This window comes from Micropterus salmoides, unplaced genomic scaffold, assembly GCF_014851395.1.
Source record: "Micropterus salmoides isolate LMB-PRFRI ecotype aquatic unplaced genomic scaffold, ASM1485139v1 Ms_hic_scaffold_17, whole genome shotgun sequence".
In the NCBI taxonomy this organism is placed as follows: Eukaryota; Metazoa; Chordata; class Actinopteri; order Centrarchiformes; family Centrarchidae; genus Micropterus; species Micropterus salmoides.
The window spans coordinates 13,955,470-13,975,718 of record NW_024040817.1 but is presented as its reverse complement, the minus strand read 5'-3'; the positions used below and the strand labels follow the sequence as shown (position 1 = coordinate 13,975,718).

Here is a 20,249-nt window from a genome sequence, read left to right as displayed (position 1 = left end):
GCATACTTGATGACATTTAAAATTTTTCCTTTACACGCTCACTAGCCCACCACCACGACCACTGACCCTCGGTTGACTAAAACAATCATATTGAGGCGGACACAGTTCAGCTAGCTGGCTATAGTCATTCATTTGCAACCGTGATTCAGTTAAACATAAAATCTAGATTTGCAGACAAGATAAAATCATTTAAGATAAAAGTCTTACTTGACAGTGATCTCACATTGAAGAGAGACATTTTAAATGAGTTTGTTCTGGGTGCTGGAGTTGGTGCAGTTGTCCTAATCCTTATAAGATTACTATTATTTCTGTGTGGGATGTGCACATTAAAATTGTATCAGGTTGCGTTCATACCTAACCTTTATCGTTCTGTTCAAATGCAGTCTGGTGTAGCTCACCTGGCAGAACACGTGTACTATATACAAGGCTGAGCCCTTACTGCAGTGGCACAGGTTTTATTCCCGCCCACGGCCATTTGCTGCATATCATCCCCTCTCTCCCACATTTCCTGTCTCTATCTTCAGCTGTTCTATCTAATAAAGCTCCCAAAAAAGTCTGGTGTGTTTTTTTTGTTCTGTTTGGTTAGAAAGCTGCCAATTGAACTCTGGTACAGCCTAAAAAGCAGGACTAAGACCTCCGATTGAACTACCCCCGATTCTAAATGGCCGTCTTTATTCATAAAATGAGGTTGAGTTGCAGTCTCAACTAATAATGCTCATGATCAGTTATTTCCTTATTTCTGACACAAGAGGAGATAAATACAATTTGTCTGAATCAAATGAACCAAACTTGTCACTAGGTGTGACAGTATCATCAATTTAAATGTAGTTATTCTGCATTATTCTGTTGTTTGTGTACATTTTCATCAAGTCCAGTTCAACCAAGTCCAGTTGCCCTTGATTTTAACCTACCTTGGATAGCTATACCCTGGATGACTGAAAACCTTCACAGACATTTTCATAAAGTATTTATTGAGTAATGTTTCTCAAAACTGACTTCTTGAATAATTTTTATATCGCACCTTTTAAAAACAGAGTTTACAAAGTGCTTTCACAAACAAAACAAAGCAAAAGCAGGATACCCAGAAGGCAATATAACAGAAAGCCAAACATTAAGGCCAAACAAAGGCAAGACAAAGTTAAGGTAGAAATTAAAGCGAGATAAAAACATGTCAATAAAATAAATTCAAATAAAAAGAATAAAAGCAGTAAAAAGATGACATCACATATAAGCAAGTCTAAGTGATTTAAAGGTCACTGATCTTACAAGCCTTAACGCCTCAGGCCACCAAAGCTGACAGGCCCTGATGGCAAAAGTGTCATCTTTAGATTTAAGCCTTGGAACTGCCAGAAGGGCCCTACCTAAGGATCTAAGGCTGTGAACTGGCTCATATGGGGGTCAACATTTCCTCTATGTAGTAGGGCTGGACAATAAAACAATTACAATAATTATCGCAATTTAATTTTTTTCAGTAACAATAAATCAGATGTTCAGTAAATATTAAATAAATGTTTAACTCTATTCACTTGAATCATACACAAATTAGGTCTTTTTTTAGTAAGATGTTTATTTTGTTGAGGAAAAAGGACTGAAAAAAGCTTTTATTTAATTTTACTCATGCATATTTGTTGTCAAATTGTATCATAATTGTTTTGAATGTTCTACCTCAGATTTGTGAAGTGATCCACTGTGTGGCCTCAAGTGTTTAAACCATAATTAACCTTCTGGTTTCTTCAACTTTCACTCAGGAGCAAAAATCAGCTTTTAAACTTGAAAGAAATAACGATATTGTACTTATTGTGATAATTATCAATTCAAAAGATATTTTTTATCGTGATAAACTTTTTGGCCATATAGTCCAGCCCTACTATGTAGTTAGCGGCCGATCCAAGACGTGCTTTAAAAGTGATCACTAAAATCTTAGAATCAATTCTAAAACAAACAGGGAACTAGTGGAGAGAAGCCAGGATTGGGGTGATGTGATGTCGTCTGTTAAAACCAATAAGAAGCCTAGCTGCTGAATTCTGGACTGCTTGAATGTCAATTGTTAGTCAGCAAATATGAAATCAAACATGATAAAATATATATTGAGATTAGGTATATGCTAATATTGCAAAAAATATATAAAATGGCTTACTGTCTATATGTTTACTAAAACTATGATAATGACAATATTTAGCATCACAATACATAGAGATAATCATTTTTGACATAGTTGTTCAGCCCTAGTCTGCATTGTCATCCACATGGGCTGTTGTCAGATTGTGTATTCCTGAAGAAATAAATGACAGCCTCAATACCCCAATCTTCCTCTCAGGGCTTTAAACATGCAATGTCTTGGATGGCCCATTGAATTCAGCCATGAGTCTTCCTGAGACCTTTGGGAGGAAACAGGAGCACATTAAAAGTACTGATGAATCCAATCAGCCTGTTCGCAGGCATCCAACACAGATATGCCGGTGCACTAAGCAGCGCTACTCAAGGGCTTAATTAGAAGGATGCTTGTGTATTGTTTGTTTTCAGGCATTAGTAAAGTCTGTGTGTCCTGATAATGGAATTGGCTGGGAAATGGAATCGTTTGGCCCTGCCTTCATGCTGCTAGGCCTGATACTGCTTGTCAACACCATTGTTTCCTCACCCTCCTGTGGAGCCCCTATCGATGTCAGTGAAGGAAGACAGCTCTGCAGCAGCCAGCCAACCCCTCAGCCGGAGCACTCAGGTTCGCCTGTCAGCTAACAAGGCCCTCCATACTGGAGAACAGTCTTTTGTATTAGAATCTACCTCTAATTAGCAGCTATAGTCCTTCCCCTGCAGCCCGACACCTCAAATCATCCCATCATTGCATGTATGCAAAAAAAATTTGCTGCTCTTCAAGTGGGCATTGCACTACATTTTCATACCTCTACGTTGTGACTGCTGTGTCACAGCTGGTAGTTTGACCAGTATGTGAAATTAAGGTGCAGTAATGTAGTAGTAATGATTGAAAATTCATGGTGCGTATACAGCAGAGCTGGGTGATATGGTCGATATTTATTTCAATATAGCAAATAGAGTACGATCATATCATTACACTGTAATTTCAGTTGAAATTTCAGTCCATAAAGCTATTCATTGTATACACTACACATTAAAGGTTAACTTTTTTAACTCAACCTGGATCCTATTTTCCCATGTCTTTGTGTCTACGTGACTAATTGGGTCTAGAATTGAGCGAGGACAGGGCTGCAGCGTAATCCTTGCTGGCAATTGCGCCTCGTCAAAGTACGTCCACTAATGTGCTTGTTTTTTCCACTGACAGGCTGTTATTATCAGTGTGACATTATTATGGAAAGGATCCCTACAGACAGACCTATATAGTGACCTATATCACTATGCCACCAGACTCCCATGACAAAAATAGTACTTTTACCTCTTTGCTCTACCACTGCCTCGATTATTATTATAAACTCTATTATTGTGTGACTTTGGTGTTTTTAACCCTTTTAAAACAACAAAGTCACACAATAACAGAAACAAACTAACTGACTGAGCAGTAGACCAGCAACTCCTGTGTTCTGAGAGGTAAAATAGCATGTCATCAATGGAGTCTGGTGGCTTTGACGATAGCGACTGTTTCTGGTCAAACAAAAAGGATCTTATTCTTTAAAAAAAAAAAAAAGGTCTATCTCTGTCAGGATCCTTTACTACAGACACTTCAGTGGCAAAAACAAGCACTTTAGTGGGCACACTTTGACGGGGCTCAATTGACCACAAGGGTTAAGTCACAGCCCTGTCTCGCTGCTGCCAACTGCAGTGCACTTGCTGGACCAATTTCGAAAAATGTTATCCCAATTAGTCACATAGACACAAAAACATGAGAAAGTCCAGGTTGAAAAATACAGACGTTACCCTTAACTTTAGTAAATATCTAAATCATAGTTTTCCACACCAGAGATCCCAGATTTTAATCCTGAGTAAAACCCTGAGTAGCCTATTATTAGTAACCCATGACTGTTTACATTGATATGAAACATCATTAATATCATGTCTTTCAAATTTAAAGTAAAAGTAACATGTCTAAAAGCAACCCATTTTTAACAATTGCTATTGATTGTGGGCTATTTTACATTAACATTTACCTGCATGACTGTGGCAGTTCATGGCAGGTTAGTTAGAAAGTCAACCAGCCAAACCCACCCTCTTGATACAGGAATAAGTGAAACTAAGGAATTCTTTAACTGAGCGAGGCAGGAATTCAATCAGTCGGACTATGGAGCTAGGAAACTGGGTATCCGACACAGTTATGCTTCAGCACTTTTCAATTTTGGCTTGGCCTGCATGAGCCTCTGGCCTGTAGCGTATCATTAATGAAAGTCACATTAGGCATCCCTGTCATCCTTAGTCATCCCGCTCAACCAGTAGGTGGTTTCCTATCTGTATGGGAGGCTAATGTACATAGATGTATCCAATACAGCTGTCCTACCCCTCAACTCTACTTCAGTTTGCTTGATATGAAATACAGAGGATGCTGTAAATGATAATTTCTTATTATGTGTTTTCATTGTGCTCTTGATTGATTTCTCTGTAACTTCTACGATAACAAATAAACTGCTGCCCTTTTCCTTGTCCTCTCCCCTGACCCGGCCCTTTCTCTATCTTAAATTATTCATGATGTTTATGCTGCTCTCTTCATTGCTCAAGTGTTTTCTTGTGTGGTGTAGTAGAGGTCATGGATTCCTAAATTTATACAGGGAAGATTAGATGGATGTCTTGGATTTCCTCACGTTGTAACCTTAGCCTTTAGCTGAGTGTCGTAGCCTGGCCTGGACTCTCAGACCTTCGGCCTTCAGGAGGACCTCAACACTGTGAGGCCCAGCTGATGTTGGCAACTTCTGGTAAATGTCCTTTTCATGGACGTATTTGGTAAAAAAAAACATTTTAGTGCTTCCGTGATGCAAGTTACTGTGCTCTTTGGCTTTACTGCGTTTAAATAATTTGACCACACAATATCAAATTCCAGGGCAGAAAACACTTTTTGGATGTTTTTTCTGATGTGTCTGAGCGTCCTTGTCAAATAACAAAAGTAGAAGCTCAAAAAAAATACAAAACTGTGCGTGTGTTTTTGCATGTATGTCCAAATGCATGTTCTATGTGTATCCATGTAATGTTTCTATCTGTTTTGTCTAGGTATTTTTTGATGCCTCTTTGCATCACGGCACTTCACTTTGGCACTTTGACAGATTAACTCATTGGCAACAAGAGTCCTGTTTTTGGATCTCACTAGAGGCTCCTTGTTTCTCCCTGACTCTTCACTTGATTTTGTTGTCTGTATCATGTCACCTCTTTTAGCCTGTGGCTCCATTTCCATACCAGAGCTGTCAAAAGAAATCACACTCATTTATCTGCCTGAGAGATAGGATGTGCAAAAAGAAGTCATGTGTGCATTGTGGTCTGATTTGGATGATAGTAGAAAATTTAGAAGGGTTTAGAGTTAAAAGTCTTATTACAATAGTAATTGCAGTACATGAGAGCCTTCCTACATGCATACATCTACTCATAGTATGTGTACTATGAGTGATTAAATTCAGTCTGGCAGGAGACTGCTCAACTCTCACAGCTTAAGAGACTATATAAAACAGGGTGTGGAACATGTGGAAACCTCCATCTGCAGTTGCCTGCATGGCCTGTCTCAGCCCCAGAGGACACATTCTGCTGTAGGAGGATTTGTGTTGTGCAGTGCAGTGAAATGCATCTTGCCACTGCACACCTAACATAAACCAAAACCTCAAATGATAGTTTCATTAGACCCTATGAACTTAAGGAAGACTTGCGGTGTGGATTCGGAAGCTATTAATGTTTTTTTTTTTCTGACGGAATTACAGATATTGATGGTTCAGAAGAGCATAAATCATGACGTTTCTGGAGCAGACTCAGTGTTCCAGGGTGTACCCTCCCTGCTGTTTTCTGATTTATTGTTTGTTTGGCCATTTCCTGAATGTTGGTGAACACTCCAGGGTGTACCAAATCATTTGGCCCTTGAGAAATGACAACAGGAGCAGAAAGTGATGTTCATTAGTTGAAACATCATTCTTTTCCACACTGTACATGATGTTCACTTTACATGATCTGCCGACTGCTTGTACTATAGAGCACTACAGTATGTACTGAGCAGAAATCAGTCTGATTAAAATATTCAAATAGTGTTTGTCCACTGACGAGTGGCTATAAGCAACAAGGTATTGAATCTGCAGTCTGTACATTATCTTTGTCAGCTGTAACGTGTGTCTCTTAACGTCTCGCCTTTATCCTCTCATTGCAGACTGTTGTCATGTGCTCAGCATCCTGCATCATTTACTGTTCCAAAGGAGCATGTTCTCATGTGAGTGTGGCAGGAGGCAGGTAGTCACGTTCCTGGTACCGAGGACTATCACTAACACCACAAGTAACGAATATTCACTTTGCACTTCATCAACCGCGGGGCAGGCGCATGAGTGCTTGTACTCCATCAACGTAATTAATTACTGAATGCACACAAGTTCAAGTACCATAGCTATTTCTTCATATTAGAGCTTTAAGGGCTTTTAACAGCATCTTCCCTAACTGTTTAGTTGGATAGTGCCTGTAAAGGTGTGAGAAAGGGAATAGGGACCCTGGTGGTTTGAGAGACTGTTTTAACGCGAAAATCCGATTTTCAACTCTCCACAAGCCCTTGTTTTCATTGGAGTTGGAGTATCTTTGAGTGCTTGATCAAATCGCTACTACTACTACTAAATGGCTGATCTCTTGTTTATTTATTTGTTTATTTATTTATTTATTTATTTATTTTTATTGTTGAAGATGACAGGAGTTTCCCCTTTGCGGTCAACTAGAGCGTAAAAAAATAAATAAAACCACATTATCTGACATGTGCTGGTGCATTGGTATCACAGTGCAGTCCTTTCAAAACAGTGACAGTATAGCTGTCTAGCTTTCTCAAGGGGCCAAGAGCTACTGTTCCGACATGTCCCTGTGTCAGCGGTCTAGAGGAGAGCTGGAATGTGGTCATGACTCTACATGCATACCCTGTTATGCTCCACTGGGGTGCAGAGTGGCGGGATCACTCTTATCACTCTTTTTTTTTTTTTTTTTTTTTACTGCAGTCCCTTACTCCCTGTCTTTGATATGTTGAAGGAGTGAGATAGACAGATAGCGGAGCAGGAGGTAGAGCATGAGATATACCGCATTGTGGAGTCTGTTTTCACTCTTAAGCTGTTCATTGCCATGATCTATAAAAAGGCCCAAAGTGCACCTTTTGCATTTGACAATAAAGACCACTAAAAGGAGTGTAAACACTTCACTGAAGTGGCATGCTTTACAAATTCAGTAAAATATAAAAAATACCCTTTTATTGCCAGGTTCACTTTATTTTGTAGAACTGCCACACATTGCATTCAAAGGTAAAACACCCACCCAAATGTCCTTCCCAAACATTTGAGGGCAACATGTCTTGAGTGTTTAGTCTGCTTTCGTCCCACAGTCACTTACCTGGTTCTCACCCAAGGCTGTCAAATACAGGAAGAGAGAAGGTGTTTGCATGTGTCCTCTAGAAGTTGTTTTAATTTGTGATTGCTGAGGACAAACCTACCCTCTTATGCATGTAGGAGGGGTGATTATAAAACCTTGTTCCAACTCTTAACCATAGGAAAAAATTTGTCTCCTTTACTCAGCAGATAATTGTCTGTTCTTTTTTTTGTGGAAATCAAAACATAGCCCAAGGTTTAATAATGATCTGTGTTCATAACGGCTTCTCATAGCAGTGCATTCTCAGCACTTCAGCAAGTCATATTGAGAAGGCGGCCTCATATGGGAAACTTGCACAAAACTGTGTGCTCATCTCAAAACTATACAGTTTTCATCTGAGCGGAGAGAGAAGACTTTATTGAATTTAAAGAAAAATGATAACATCATGTGGAGACAGTGTGCAGAGAAAATAGACTTTTATCAAGAAGTGTTGTTATTGGAGGACTGCAGTGTTCGCTGACTTGGTTGCAACTTGGTTTGTTTTCTCGTGCTCTTGTCTTAATTCTTCATTTCCATCCTCCACGGGGATCTGACAGAGACAACGAAACAAAAGAGATTTCAAGCCTGAGATGAGAAAAAAGTAACTGTGTAGAGGAGAATGGCATTTCTCTTCATCTTTTGACCCTGACCCTTTGGGGCTGTCATTCATATGAGTAATGTGCATGTGTGTCTGCATGACTTTTCCGTATGTATGGTTTCCTTTGAGTGTGCTTAGCAGTCCTTGATCTGTTAAAGGAGTATGACAGATGCCGTTACACTATATGTGCAAAAATTTTACACTTAGGAGCTGTTTTTCCCCGTCTTATTTTATCTTCCATTCAAGTCAACAGCTTTTCCTTTGTACAAGCACTACTGATGCACAGTGTGTTTCGTGTTGCCAGGCAGATGTACGTGTTTGAAGGTGGTGTCAAGATTCTTCGAGGTGGAAAGGGGGTACAGGCCTAGAAATAGCAGGAGCAAAAGCAGGCAGCAGGGGTCCGCATCATCCTGAGAGGTGCTGCAGCAACCAGGGCCCATCTGCAGGGAACAGAAAGCCAAGGACACTGCAGAAGAAGAGGGGAGGAGAGAGGATGCTACAATTCAAGGCCTTTCTCCTTCCCCTTGTCGTTGGACATTTAGAAAAGCAATGGGTGATATGATCTAAAATCTATATCAAGATAAAGTATCAGACAATGATAACTCTCTGTTCAGCCATGCTGGTGGCATTGGTTAGAAGGGTGTGTGTGTGTGTGTGTGTGTGTGTGTGTGTGTGTGTCTGTGTGTGTCTCTCGCCCATCAACAATAATATGTTGAATTGTCATGACATTTTGTTCAGAAATTCTTGGTGGTTCTTGGACTTTGGTTAGCCCCCGAATTTTTCTCTAGCTTAAAGCTGCGTTTTGCTTTAAGTACAGCCTCACAGAGCCTCTAGCATGGCTGTAGGCTGTTAAGGCAAAACGTGAAGCTGATGTTGACCTCATATCATTTGTGCAAATGTATCTGCTGGACAAATGATGATTTACCCCGAAACAGCAAATGTGCCAGCTGTGTACAGTTGTTAGCTGTAAGCAAGTTAGTAATGGACACACCGAATGGGAGTGTGCCTGTATGTGTTTGTGTGGCAGCTCACCCTCTTCATCAGAAATTCACCAGAAACCTCAGTTCTTTTTGTGATGTCCCTCTCCTCTCTGTATGTTTGTGGAGCACTTAGTCTGCTTTATACATCAGTGCATTTCAAAGCATTTCCTTACACATTTTGGCTCGCTTATTATACATTAGTCCTGTTAAATTGCTGGGCTGTTGGCTGATTGGTTGGTTAATTTTCTGGTAAGATGTTACCATTTATTGCAGCTATGGTTAGTTTATAGACATTTATAACAATAATGAAATAATTAAACAAATGTCAGTGCTTGTTATAGATTTTGCGTTAATTAGTAGCACTGCACATATGTTCTGTTCTGTTTTACCCCAGATCACCACTTACTGATCATGTGAGGCTATTTCTGCATTGTGTAGGTGTTTTAATGGCACCAAGCTCCAAACTGCACTCGGGATTTGCTGGACTCAGAGGCTTCAGGCAATCAGAGGCATCCATCATCCCCATAGAGCGATGGAAGGAGAGCGAGAGAGTTAGACATAAAGAGTGAGAGATGGAAATGCATACAGAGACAAAGAGAGAGAGAGAGACAGACAAAGGGAGACATTGATAGAGCGAGGTGAACAGACAGAGTGACAGAGCCAGAGAAGTGGGTGTATAAAAAGCATACATAAGAAGAGGGCTAAAATGTCAGCGTGAAAGCATTTGTCTGGAGGTGTGATCCACTCAGACACAGCTCGACTGCCCCAGTGGGTAAACAGCTGTAATCATAGTTCAGCAGCAGACGTTAACAGCCTGTCTCTATATTGCTGTTAACAGGTTGAAGTACTGTGCATTACATCCAGGATTCCTGTAATTCAAAACAGTGGAGTCAGTGGAAGGTTTTTACAGTTTCCTTACTACAGTGCTCTAGTAAGTTGCAATGAGGATCACACTCCATTTTCCAACTTACCTTTAGATAGTCTAATTTACACTGGAAATTAAAAACTGTTTTAATTAGTCATTTAAATTCATAAAGTTTTTTAAAAGAATTAGAATTTAGAATTTTCCCATAACCCAAGGGGACGTATTCAGATGAGAGGTCTTCACCACTGCAAACTTTTGGACCTGATCCAAAACAGACGTGAATCTGAGCTGCATAAATGTATTTTCCTGATTTAAAATGGTCCCAAGAACAGCCAAACATGGTCCAAGATAGACCTGAGGAGAATTAGACCTGATCTAAAATATGGTTGATCCCAACAGACCCAAATATAAAGAAAACACCCACACTGGCAGCAACATAGTGTGCTACTAGTTACGAGCACTGACTGTCAAAAACAGTAGCAGTACATATATTTTTTTCCTACATAGTTTGCTCTTTTCATCCTGATTGTGATCCACCATGTGATCAGTCCAGATAGCGACTATGAGCCACTTAGTTGTCAGACATATTGATACAAAGAACTGCAGCAAAATAATAGAATTAATTAAAATAAACGGGTCCCAGGTCGGTTTCTCGGTTATTAGATGTTTTATACGACAGTCCAAAAAATAATGGTATTCAATTTACTGTGGTATAAAGCAGAGAAAGTCTGCACATTCTCACATGTGGGGAGTAACCTTTTATGAAGACTTAAAAAAACAATAAATCACTTATCAAAATGAAACATTTTCGGTCAATGGACTAATTCATTAATGTATGATATTTGATCATGAGTTTCATCTCCTTTTCCACTGCGCCACTGCTTTGCAATATTAGGCCTTTATCTCCCATTAAAGTACCCCTGTTTGAATGTTTATGGCACCTCTCTACTGAGGGGGTCGATGCTGCTTCTTCTTGTTAGTCCAAGCATCGTGGGAGATCAAAGGAAGGTAGTGGGAGAGGGAGCATGAGTACTTTGAGCATATGTGTATGTGTTATCGAAATCATGCCACTTCAATAAAGTGACTTTGTCTGTTAGTCAGATCACCCCCCATGTCTTTCCATTTGCTTCCCATAGGATGTCAAGATGCAAATTTGAGGCTCCTCATCCGCTTCACAGCAGCAGCCCCCAGGCTCACGGTTCATCAGAGCATAAACATGTGTCAGGCCAAGGAAAATATTTGGAGAGAAGGATAACAGACACAGAAAGTTGTGAGGTTTACTTAGAGCTCCAAATGTGGAAGGGTCATATTTTTGTTCGTCAAAGATTCTCAGAGGTCAAAGACGCACTGTCTCTCTATGTGTACCCTCCAACCTCCTTTTCACAATTTATTCCCTTCTTTCCACACCTCGAAAGACTCAGAGCACTATTTGTAATGAAAATAGGCTTCTTAAAGGAGTAAACACAGTCTCTATGAGCTGTAATACATAAACAATCTATTGTGCCACCTACTGCCTTTAAATTACTGTGTGCGACTTGAGGATGGGTACATTGTGTATCTTGTTCATCTCTTGAGACTAGAGCAGAGGCCTTAAACAGGTAGGGTCACAACATTTTGAATGGGGACTCCAGTCAATAGAGATTTCGCAGTCACACTGAGGTCAGTGCAGAAATCTTAACGGTGTACACCACACTCTAAACTTAGCACAGCTGACCCCAAGTACAGTACAGTACTGCTTCTATGAGTGGCTGTCAACCATCCTGCGTATAATGTCGCCCTCTGACCCAGTTGCCATGGTTACCACCTAGTTCTACCAGACTCTCATCTCAGCATTTTCTTAGTGTTCTAAGACGAAGTGGAGAGGAAAAGAGAGAGAAGCAGAGGCAGCGTTTGGTGTTTGGTGTTGGCAGTGCCGGTCCTTTCTGTCTGGGCGCCACTGAGCGTGAAGGCACCAAGGGTAGGAATGCTCGCTCATTCCTTCCTTTTTTTCAACTGAGAGCAGCCTAAAACTTGTCAAACTTCCCACACGCCAAAATCCACACATGCCCTGCCACTGTGTTGCCATGGGTATGCTTGAACTTGGTTTCCTTAAATATTAGAGAAAGGGTGGACTGGGGTGCCATTTGTGATTGTGGGTGGAACTGCTGGTGACCCATGGAGCCTGTCACACCTGTGTCTGCTGCGTTTTGCCAGGAGTGACAGTCAAAGCCTGCGTGTTTGGTGGCGGGAAGCCGACTTGTGTGAGGGGCTGAGGATTGGCAAAGGAGAGCGACCGGTACAGAGGAGGCCATTTCACGCAACACAGCTTCCAGGAAGTCAGTCATCAGAGATGCCAAAGGAAAGCTGCATCTCTTTCATAGCCGGCCAAACGGAGCAACCAGGCGTGGAGGGCCCTCTAGAAGACAATATCCCCTAACTAATGCCATCTGGGATGACTTTCCTGGTCCTTGTGTTGGAGCCTCTCACCCTTAAACTATTCATTTCAACCTTCATTTCATAAATGCTTTGGCACTTGGTTATTTAGTCATTTGTTGTCATGTTTTAGGGACCTCATTTTTGATGGGTTTTTGAATAAGACTGTGCTAGTTTTACACCAGTGCACTGGAGGTTGTGTGTTATTCTGTATGCGCTGTGTGTGAAACGGGAATATGGAGATGACACAGAGAGGAAAAGGGGCCTTTTTGGCAGCTCTCCAGTCTCTTTGTAAAAAAAAATGGGCTAAGCCAAGATAAGACAGTTAGGCCAACAGGAAACCAGGACTTTTTGATTTGGATCTGTATTGTGGGAAATCACCATTTGTGCCTTGCAGGGCCTATGTATCCAAAAACAGCTGTGGGGCACAGTGTCTTCAGGATGGTCAGATAATCATTGTACAGTGTTGCGAAGAAGGAAGGGGAAAAAAGCACATACACAAGACTATTTGTCTTAATGTTTAGTATTGCACTCTGAGATAAAGGTTACACCTAAAGATAAAATTAGATAACTTGTCAGGAAAAAAGAACAAACGAATAACAAAAGACAATCTGTTGCCTTAGGTGTTTGAGTCATCCTGCACGAAAGTCAATATACCAAGCTGAAACCATAAAATTGTAAAATTTCAGAGCCATAACAACGTATTCCTGTTAAACTTTCTGTAATACAAAAGCAATCTGATGTCTTGGCAATAGGCCACAGTTTGCTTCCTCAACACCTTAGCGGAGTGTGTTTTTGTGTTTTCCTGGAATGCAAGGAATTGTTCGGTATGACCATATTATTCCTTAGAAGGAACCTCATGGAGAGGTTGCATCATAGTTATGGGGTCACACAGTGTTCACAGACAAATGATGAGAGAGAGCAGTGTCTTTCTTTTCTGCAGTTCAGGAATGATAAAATAGGCCAGTTTAACTTTCCATCTCCAAGGACTTGACACTACCATTACCACCGAAACCAGACTGGATTTAATTTTCTGTATTCTAAAAGAGCAATGAATTTGAAGTTTCTCTGGCAAGTTATTCATTTTATTTAATGACAAACATGCATTAGTTTTCATAGTGTGTGTGTGTGTGTGTGTGTGTGTGTGTGTGTGTGTGTGTGTGTGTGTAATACACACACACACAAACACACAAGTGTTCTGTAATTTGCAAAGGTCCGTCCCCTGACACCCATAACCACTCAGTGTCACCAGGGAGAGACGGAAAGAAATCACTTAACTGTTGAAAAATGGACTCAGGAGAGGTTCTGTGTGCTGGTTCATCTCAGCGTATTAATGGAGCCACAACCTCCACTCACTTTTTCATAGCTGAAGGTGAAGCATTATCCCGCCTCGACTTGCATGTTTAGTAATAAATGGTGCTGATAACGTCCTGGCTTGCTGAAGTAGTTACATATTCTTCTCTGTTAAGCCAAATGAATATCATGTATCAAGAAAATAATAAAAACAGCCCTGTATTTGTGACATGTATTATGATATAAGGTTAACTTGCTGAAAGAGAAATTGATAAGTGAAATGACTGTGGAGCAGGGCAATGCAGCTGTTTTTAAAGGTTTGAGGATACATTTGTAGAGTCTGACTGGTTGCTTCTTAAGCCTGGATATTCTGGATACATTTTTCAATACTTTAAGCAAAATAAACACGTTTTCCTACAAATCCCCTTTAACAAAAAGACAATTTTTGCTAATCTAAAATGAGCAAAATCTAGGATTTTGTCAGACACATTTCGATTGGTACGAAAAATGTATTGAGGTTCAGTACCCTGCCCTAGTTCTCTTACTTCCTTTAGATCAGAGGTGAGATACTGCATGAGGTTGAATGCTTGTGTTATACAAACAACATGAAGTTCATTATTGTAGTTTGGCCCGCTTATCAACACAGCAGTTGGAGCTGACACACAGCTCATGGAGGTGATCAAGGTATTTTAAAATGTAAACTCCTTCTCTTGTGTCATAACTCAAATATGAACACGCAATCATTATACACACATTTTTAGATTCAGTGTGAGTTTACACTTCCAGAGGAATGAATTATCTCTGCCGTCCATTGCGTCCACAAACACGCTTAGAAATCACAGAAATAAGATAGTCCTTATAACTCCAGAGCTTGCCTGTGAATCAGTGTTACTGACTTCATGTAGGCAATGGTATACTTCCTGTTTACATCCCCTAAAGCTTCCAGATTATCACTTTCAAAACATAGAGCATGATTATGCCCCGAATTAAATAATGTGGAGGAAGAAGAGAGAGAAAATAAAAATAGATTAATATGAACTTTTTATGTTGCTCTATTAATATTTTTTGGACAGTAGTAAGGTTCAGAATGTCCCATCACAAGGAGAGTGCAGTTTTCTCAGCTTTGTCCGAGGAGGGACCCCTAGTGTCAAGAATTTGAATGCTCTAGATGAAGTTTGTTCAGACCACATCCGTCAAATGAGCAAAATGTCCCCCTTTCCTCAATAGCAGTACCACACACACACACACACACACACACACACACACACACACACACACACACATCCCACAAAACAGATACACGCATGCATGCCCTCGCAAACACACGTATACACCGGCCAGCACATACACACATCTGTTTGCCTGCATGTAAAACATTCCCCCTCGGAGGAGGAAAAGCCTTGTGTAACCAGATCCCATTGGCCCTTATATAAAATGGAGAAATATGGGCAGAGTGTAGCTCTTTGACGAGCCGCTGAAAGCCTGTGACATGAATCTGAGTCTGGGGACCAATCATGCATTCCAGTCGGGGAATGTCAAGACCCTCGGATCTCAGCCTCATGTTAAAACACAGCCCTGCCCCTGTAATATAAAGGGCGGATATCTTGTCACTCATGCAGCATAGCAACCCAGCCTTAAAACGTTTTCAGCAATGACTCTGTTATCCCATATAACTTATAGGCATGAAGCGTATTTAAAAATGATCTCTCCCTTGAGATAGGGACTTTAACAGAACACCTTGCATAGGTGCATTAGGTCTAAATGCCTCTGCTTTGGCTGAATAATCCTCATTTATAAGGCCAGTGGAGGTTGTTGCATGGCTTGGGGCAGCACTTAAACTCTATGAACTGGTGAATACTGGTGTTAAAGTAGCGGCTGTGGCCATGCAGCTTAATGTACCATACTTGGGGCTGTTCCTTTCCTTCTGGCTTTTACAGTGGCTCTATAATAGTGCGAGAATTTCTCTATAGCACTCAATAACTTGCATCAGTGAGGCATAGCTCTAAATGCTGATGCGTTGTTTGTACAATATATCCTGCCCGCACAGTTCTCAAATTTTGACCCTATGACTAAATCTGTCATTTAAGGCCTGAGAGAAAATAACAACTCAGAGTGTTAGATGTGTTTGACAAAAGACACACAAACTTGCTTGATTTTTTTTTTTTTTCTTCTTTCAACTGAAGTTTCCATTTTTTGACACAAAACCTGGTGATTCAAAATCAGTGCTTCACATATTTGTCAATTTTATCCCCAGGACCTATGGTTTTATTACAACAGGGGGGCTCTTTCATGCTCCTCTATGGACTCTACTCTTTACTGTATAAATGCATTTATCCTCCTTTGGGGGAAACAGCCTCCTCCTGTTTTATATTAACATGAACCCTAAACCTGTCGCTATATATTGTATGTATTAGGCTGAACTTTGGCGTAGGTTTTTCCCCTGCGGTTCTTTTGTGATGAAGAATACAAGACTGGCAAGCTTTCTAAGCACAGCTGTGAAGTCCATATTGCTGCCAGCCCCTCAGTATCCCCTGTGTGGGATGGCCTCTGACCTCAGTGAAAATCCAAGAGGGCCTAAAGGGGACTGTTAATGCTCACTAGTGATATACAGCTGTGCTTCGTTCAAGGTGGTTTGTCTTTGCTGTGCGCACCATTTGCATGTGTATATTAAATCATAACAAAATGGTGTTTAGATTGCGTTATATAGTTGATATGTTTTTTCGCAGAGTGAAAACGATCAGAGCAGAGTAAATAATATAATAAAAATGTATTAACTAGAAATTATTATTTTAAGATTTCTTTAAGACCTCTGTTTAATGCACTCAGACTAGGGATTGTGTTAAACACTTGGGGCTGCAACTAATGATGATTGTCATTATTGAATAATGTGTAATTGTTTTGTGTGCAGTATAATAGGTCAGAGTGTAGTGAAAAATATCCATGGAAGGTTTGTGTTTTACTGTTGCTTGTGTTAGCAAACCAATAGTCCAAAACCCAGAAGTTTTCACTTTATCATAATGTAAAAGAGAAAACAAGCAAACCAAAGTGTGTCAGTGAATTATGTGTTGAACATTATATCAAAGTACTAATTTAAAAAAAGACAAAGTTTTCTAGTGTGTATGTGTGAAATGTGTCTGTGAATGCAGACCCACAATTGTAGTATGTACAGCAGTGCATGCATGTCTACTCTCTTGGTACAAGTCTGCGGCTCTCTACCTCTATACTGTATGTAAGTATGAACACAACTTAAAAAAACAGCCCTATTTTTGCCTTTGTGACAATGCAATTCTCTGCTATTTGAACAGATGTTTTACATGGTTTATCTAGTTTATAATGTAAGAGAATCAAACTTTAAAACACAACTTCATCCTTCAGTTTTTCTGAAAATTTTGAAATCACCAAATATGGAGATTTGTGGAATATTTTCAAACACAAGTGGTGTTCTCTGTGATTGACAACTTAGCAAACTGAATTTACCTAAAAAGTAATACCTGCTGTTTGGAGGCTAAATACAGGTTAAAACAAACTAAGTGGCATTGCTGACCAGAGATCGCAAATACTATAGTATTTGTCTTGGGTCTTGTTAAAATGCCACGGTTCGATATGTGTGCCCTCTGTGTCCTGTATTTTTTTTTTTCTATGCTCCAATGGCCGTGACAGCCCAGGTAACCCATCTCAGACCGGCATAAGCCAGCCTGTCAGCACATTCAGCCCTGTGTTTCTTGGACCCTGTTGATACCCAATACATAATGCCGCACTGGGAAGCCCATTGCCAGCCTGTAATCCAAGCATCTTATCAAACCAATCAGCACTTTTCCAGCAAGAACACATCTCGAGCGTGACAGAAGGGGGTTTCACAACATCTGGTGCTCAGATAGAGGAAGGGAGGGGAAAAGGGTGAAAAGAAAGTGTGAGAACAATCTTGATGTTCTGGTATGGAGATTTTAGATCAACACCACGTCCTGCTTTCTCTTTCGATACAGGTCAGTGAGCGGGCAGTCAGTTGTCAGTGCTTGCCCGCGTTGCAGAATGGAGGCTGTTTGCAGTTATGCTATTGATGTTTTTCACAGTAACATTTGTTACTTCGCTCCTTCACAGTTTCTCTTTTCTTCTGTCTCACACTAACCTCTTTGCTTTCCCAACCTGTTTTCCCTTTTCCCTTCCCCACATTGTTCCCGTTCTTCCAAACACCAGCCCAGTGCAGCGGTGAGAGGTTACCACAGCAGTAAGGCAGCAGCTGTGAGTCCAAGCCTTGGCTCCACTTGGAGCACTGGTACCAGTGGCAGTCAAGCGGCCAGGAGCAGTCTGCAGCATCACCTGTCCCACCAACAACAACACCCGCATCACCACTCTCATTCCACGCACACGAGCTACGCCTACTGCCCGGCCCATACAGCTGTGAGTACAGCAGATTTACTCATTCCCTGTCGGTGTCTCTTCTAGCTTGTTTCTTGCTCTCATCTCTTAGAATAGGTCTCTGCTCGGTCCATCTTGCTTCTTATTTCTTATCACTTACTCTCTAGTGTCCATTAGTGGCTGTTAGTATCAGGGAAGCTCTTATGCACACAGCAAATTCTTTTTCTCTTTCTCCCTCTCCCCTCACCCTCCTTTCTCTATCTTCCCTTTAAGCTTTCCCTCTTTCCCACACTCATTCCTCTCAAGCCCCCATTGTGTATATAACTTCCTCCCTCCTTCCCCTACTTTATCTTTTCCTTTCACCCTCTCTCTTCTCTGCAACTTAATTTGTTTTTCTTTTCATCCATCTTGTGCATCGACAGTGCAATGAGATACTAATTGAGGTAGAGACACTTTTGGACGGCTTCCCTTGTCATTATCCTTGGAATTAATTGCTGTTCTGCAATCCGCTTGATTCGACTTTATTGGTGCGATCTGGTTTTCTAATGTGACGTTCGGGGTGTGACTGGAACTCAGGCAAATTGAGGATTTTTATTGTCGTCATGTTGCTGTCACAGAGCTGGAAACAGATTTGGCAGGTTTTTATTTCTCTGTATTTCTTCCTCTAGTAAATGTATTTACAAGGCTTCACACCAAATCTCTCGCTCATTCTTTTATTTTCCATTACAACTCTCTGATATTCTCTCATCTTACATCCGCACCACTTAAATTCCCAGCTGCCTATTTTCCAACATGTTGAGACACCCCTGAAGCAATTGCATGCAACGTGTGAAGAAATTGGATTGGATTTAGAGATGATAATCATCACTGTAGGTAGGCTCCTGATGGCACACAGCATTCCTTTTATGTTATTCCTGTGATTCAAGGGTACACGTTCATTCAGAAGTAGCCTCTTTTTAGGAAGCGCAAAGGAAATTATTGCTGCCACCGGCAAAGAGGAGCAGGGGCGTCTTAAATCATGTTGTGCACAGCAAAAGCGAAACATGCCACAAGACAAACATAAAACTCTTGCTGTGGTTCTAGTTGTGGTGGGGCTCTGTCACATGTTTTTGGGAACATCATGGTTCTTTCTGTTCTAAACTGCCACAGCCCCAGGCAGCACAGTCATCGGCATCAACATCCACACACGGGACCAAGGAGTGTCCTGTTGACCTAACTAGGTTGGTTTTTCCAAAAGCTAAACCCACTTTTGGGTACACTCGAGTCTGCCACTACACTCACATGGCGCATACTCTTTTTACTGCAATGCACTGTATGCTCAATACACTCTTTTGATTATGGTAGCGTACTTGCTATCAGTGCTCTGCATACTTGTTTGCTGTAGTGCCTGCTGCCACACTGCTCATCTGAAAGCTACTACAACATTTCAAAGTCTCACCTCAACCCGAGAAACCTAAATCTATCCTTCTCTGGGGGGGAAGTCATTATCATCACTCCTGTTGTGCTGATCTTGTGGAGAGTGACAAGGTCAGAGTCTTCAAGGACTACAAAGATCAACACTGTACATTTTCTACGTTCACATACAGTAATCCATTCCATGTAAGTTGTCTGACTGAAATGAGGAATGACGTTTGTATTCCCCAAGCTATCGGGGAAAAAATATTGTATTGGTCCTGTACTGAAAGTCAAGCATCATATGGGCACTAGTAGAAACATTTTAAATGATACCCAGCTAAATGATTGTGAGGATAAATGATAACCCAGTTTTAATTATGGTGATTTCAAACTATCAACTTGTTGCTTTGCTTGATTATAGTGGATGGCATTATGGTGGTTGGTGGAGGCTGGACAGATTTATAAAGTAATTGTAATGAAAATCTAAAATTAATGACTTTTCAGCTGGGTAGCCTTCATTTAACCAAAAATGTGTGAATTCATTTGCAAAGGGCAGATCTGTCTTTGTATTGCATCAATGTTTATAATACCCTTTCTAGTCTAAGGTAAATGGGTCTAAGTCTTAGACATTCCAGGAAATACACGTTGCATTTATCACAAAGACAGGGCATAAAAATGTGATTCCCTGAATGGATTTGAAACAGAAAACACACAGTGGAAAAAATTTATTTATTCTATGTCTCCACTTTGTTGGCGTACGTGTGTGTGTGTGCGTGCGTATGTGTGTGTGTTTTATTATTTATTTTTCATGGGATGTTGGTAGGCCATAATT

General features: G+C 40.7%; 1 protein-coding gene across 8 annotated transcripts in view; it reads left to right on the top strand.

The window, feature by feature from the left end:
* The window catches only part of rbms3 (RNA binding motif, single stranded interacting protein), a 305,125-nt gene that overhangs the window by 65,080 nt on the left and 219,796 nt on the right, over positions 1-20,249 (top strand). For 4 of the 8 annotated variants that reach the window (XM_038725792.1, XM_038725790.1, XM_038725793.1 and 1 more), the window contains exons 3-4: positions 6,299-6,358; positions 17,861-18,064. The exons of 1 other annotated variant lie outside the window; for it this stretch is intronic. In XM_038725792.1, coding sequence (XP_038581720.1) covers positions 6,299-6,358; positions 17,861-18,064 — 264 coding nt within the window. The remainder of the gene's footprint in view (positions 1-6,298; positions 6,359-17,860; positions 18,065-20,249) is intronic. 3 more of the 8 variants (XM_038725794.1, XM_038725795.1, XM_038725796.1) reach the window with 1 other exon arrangement.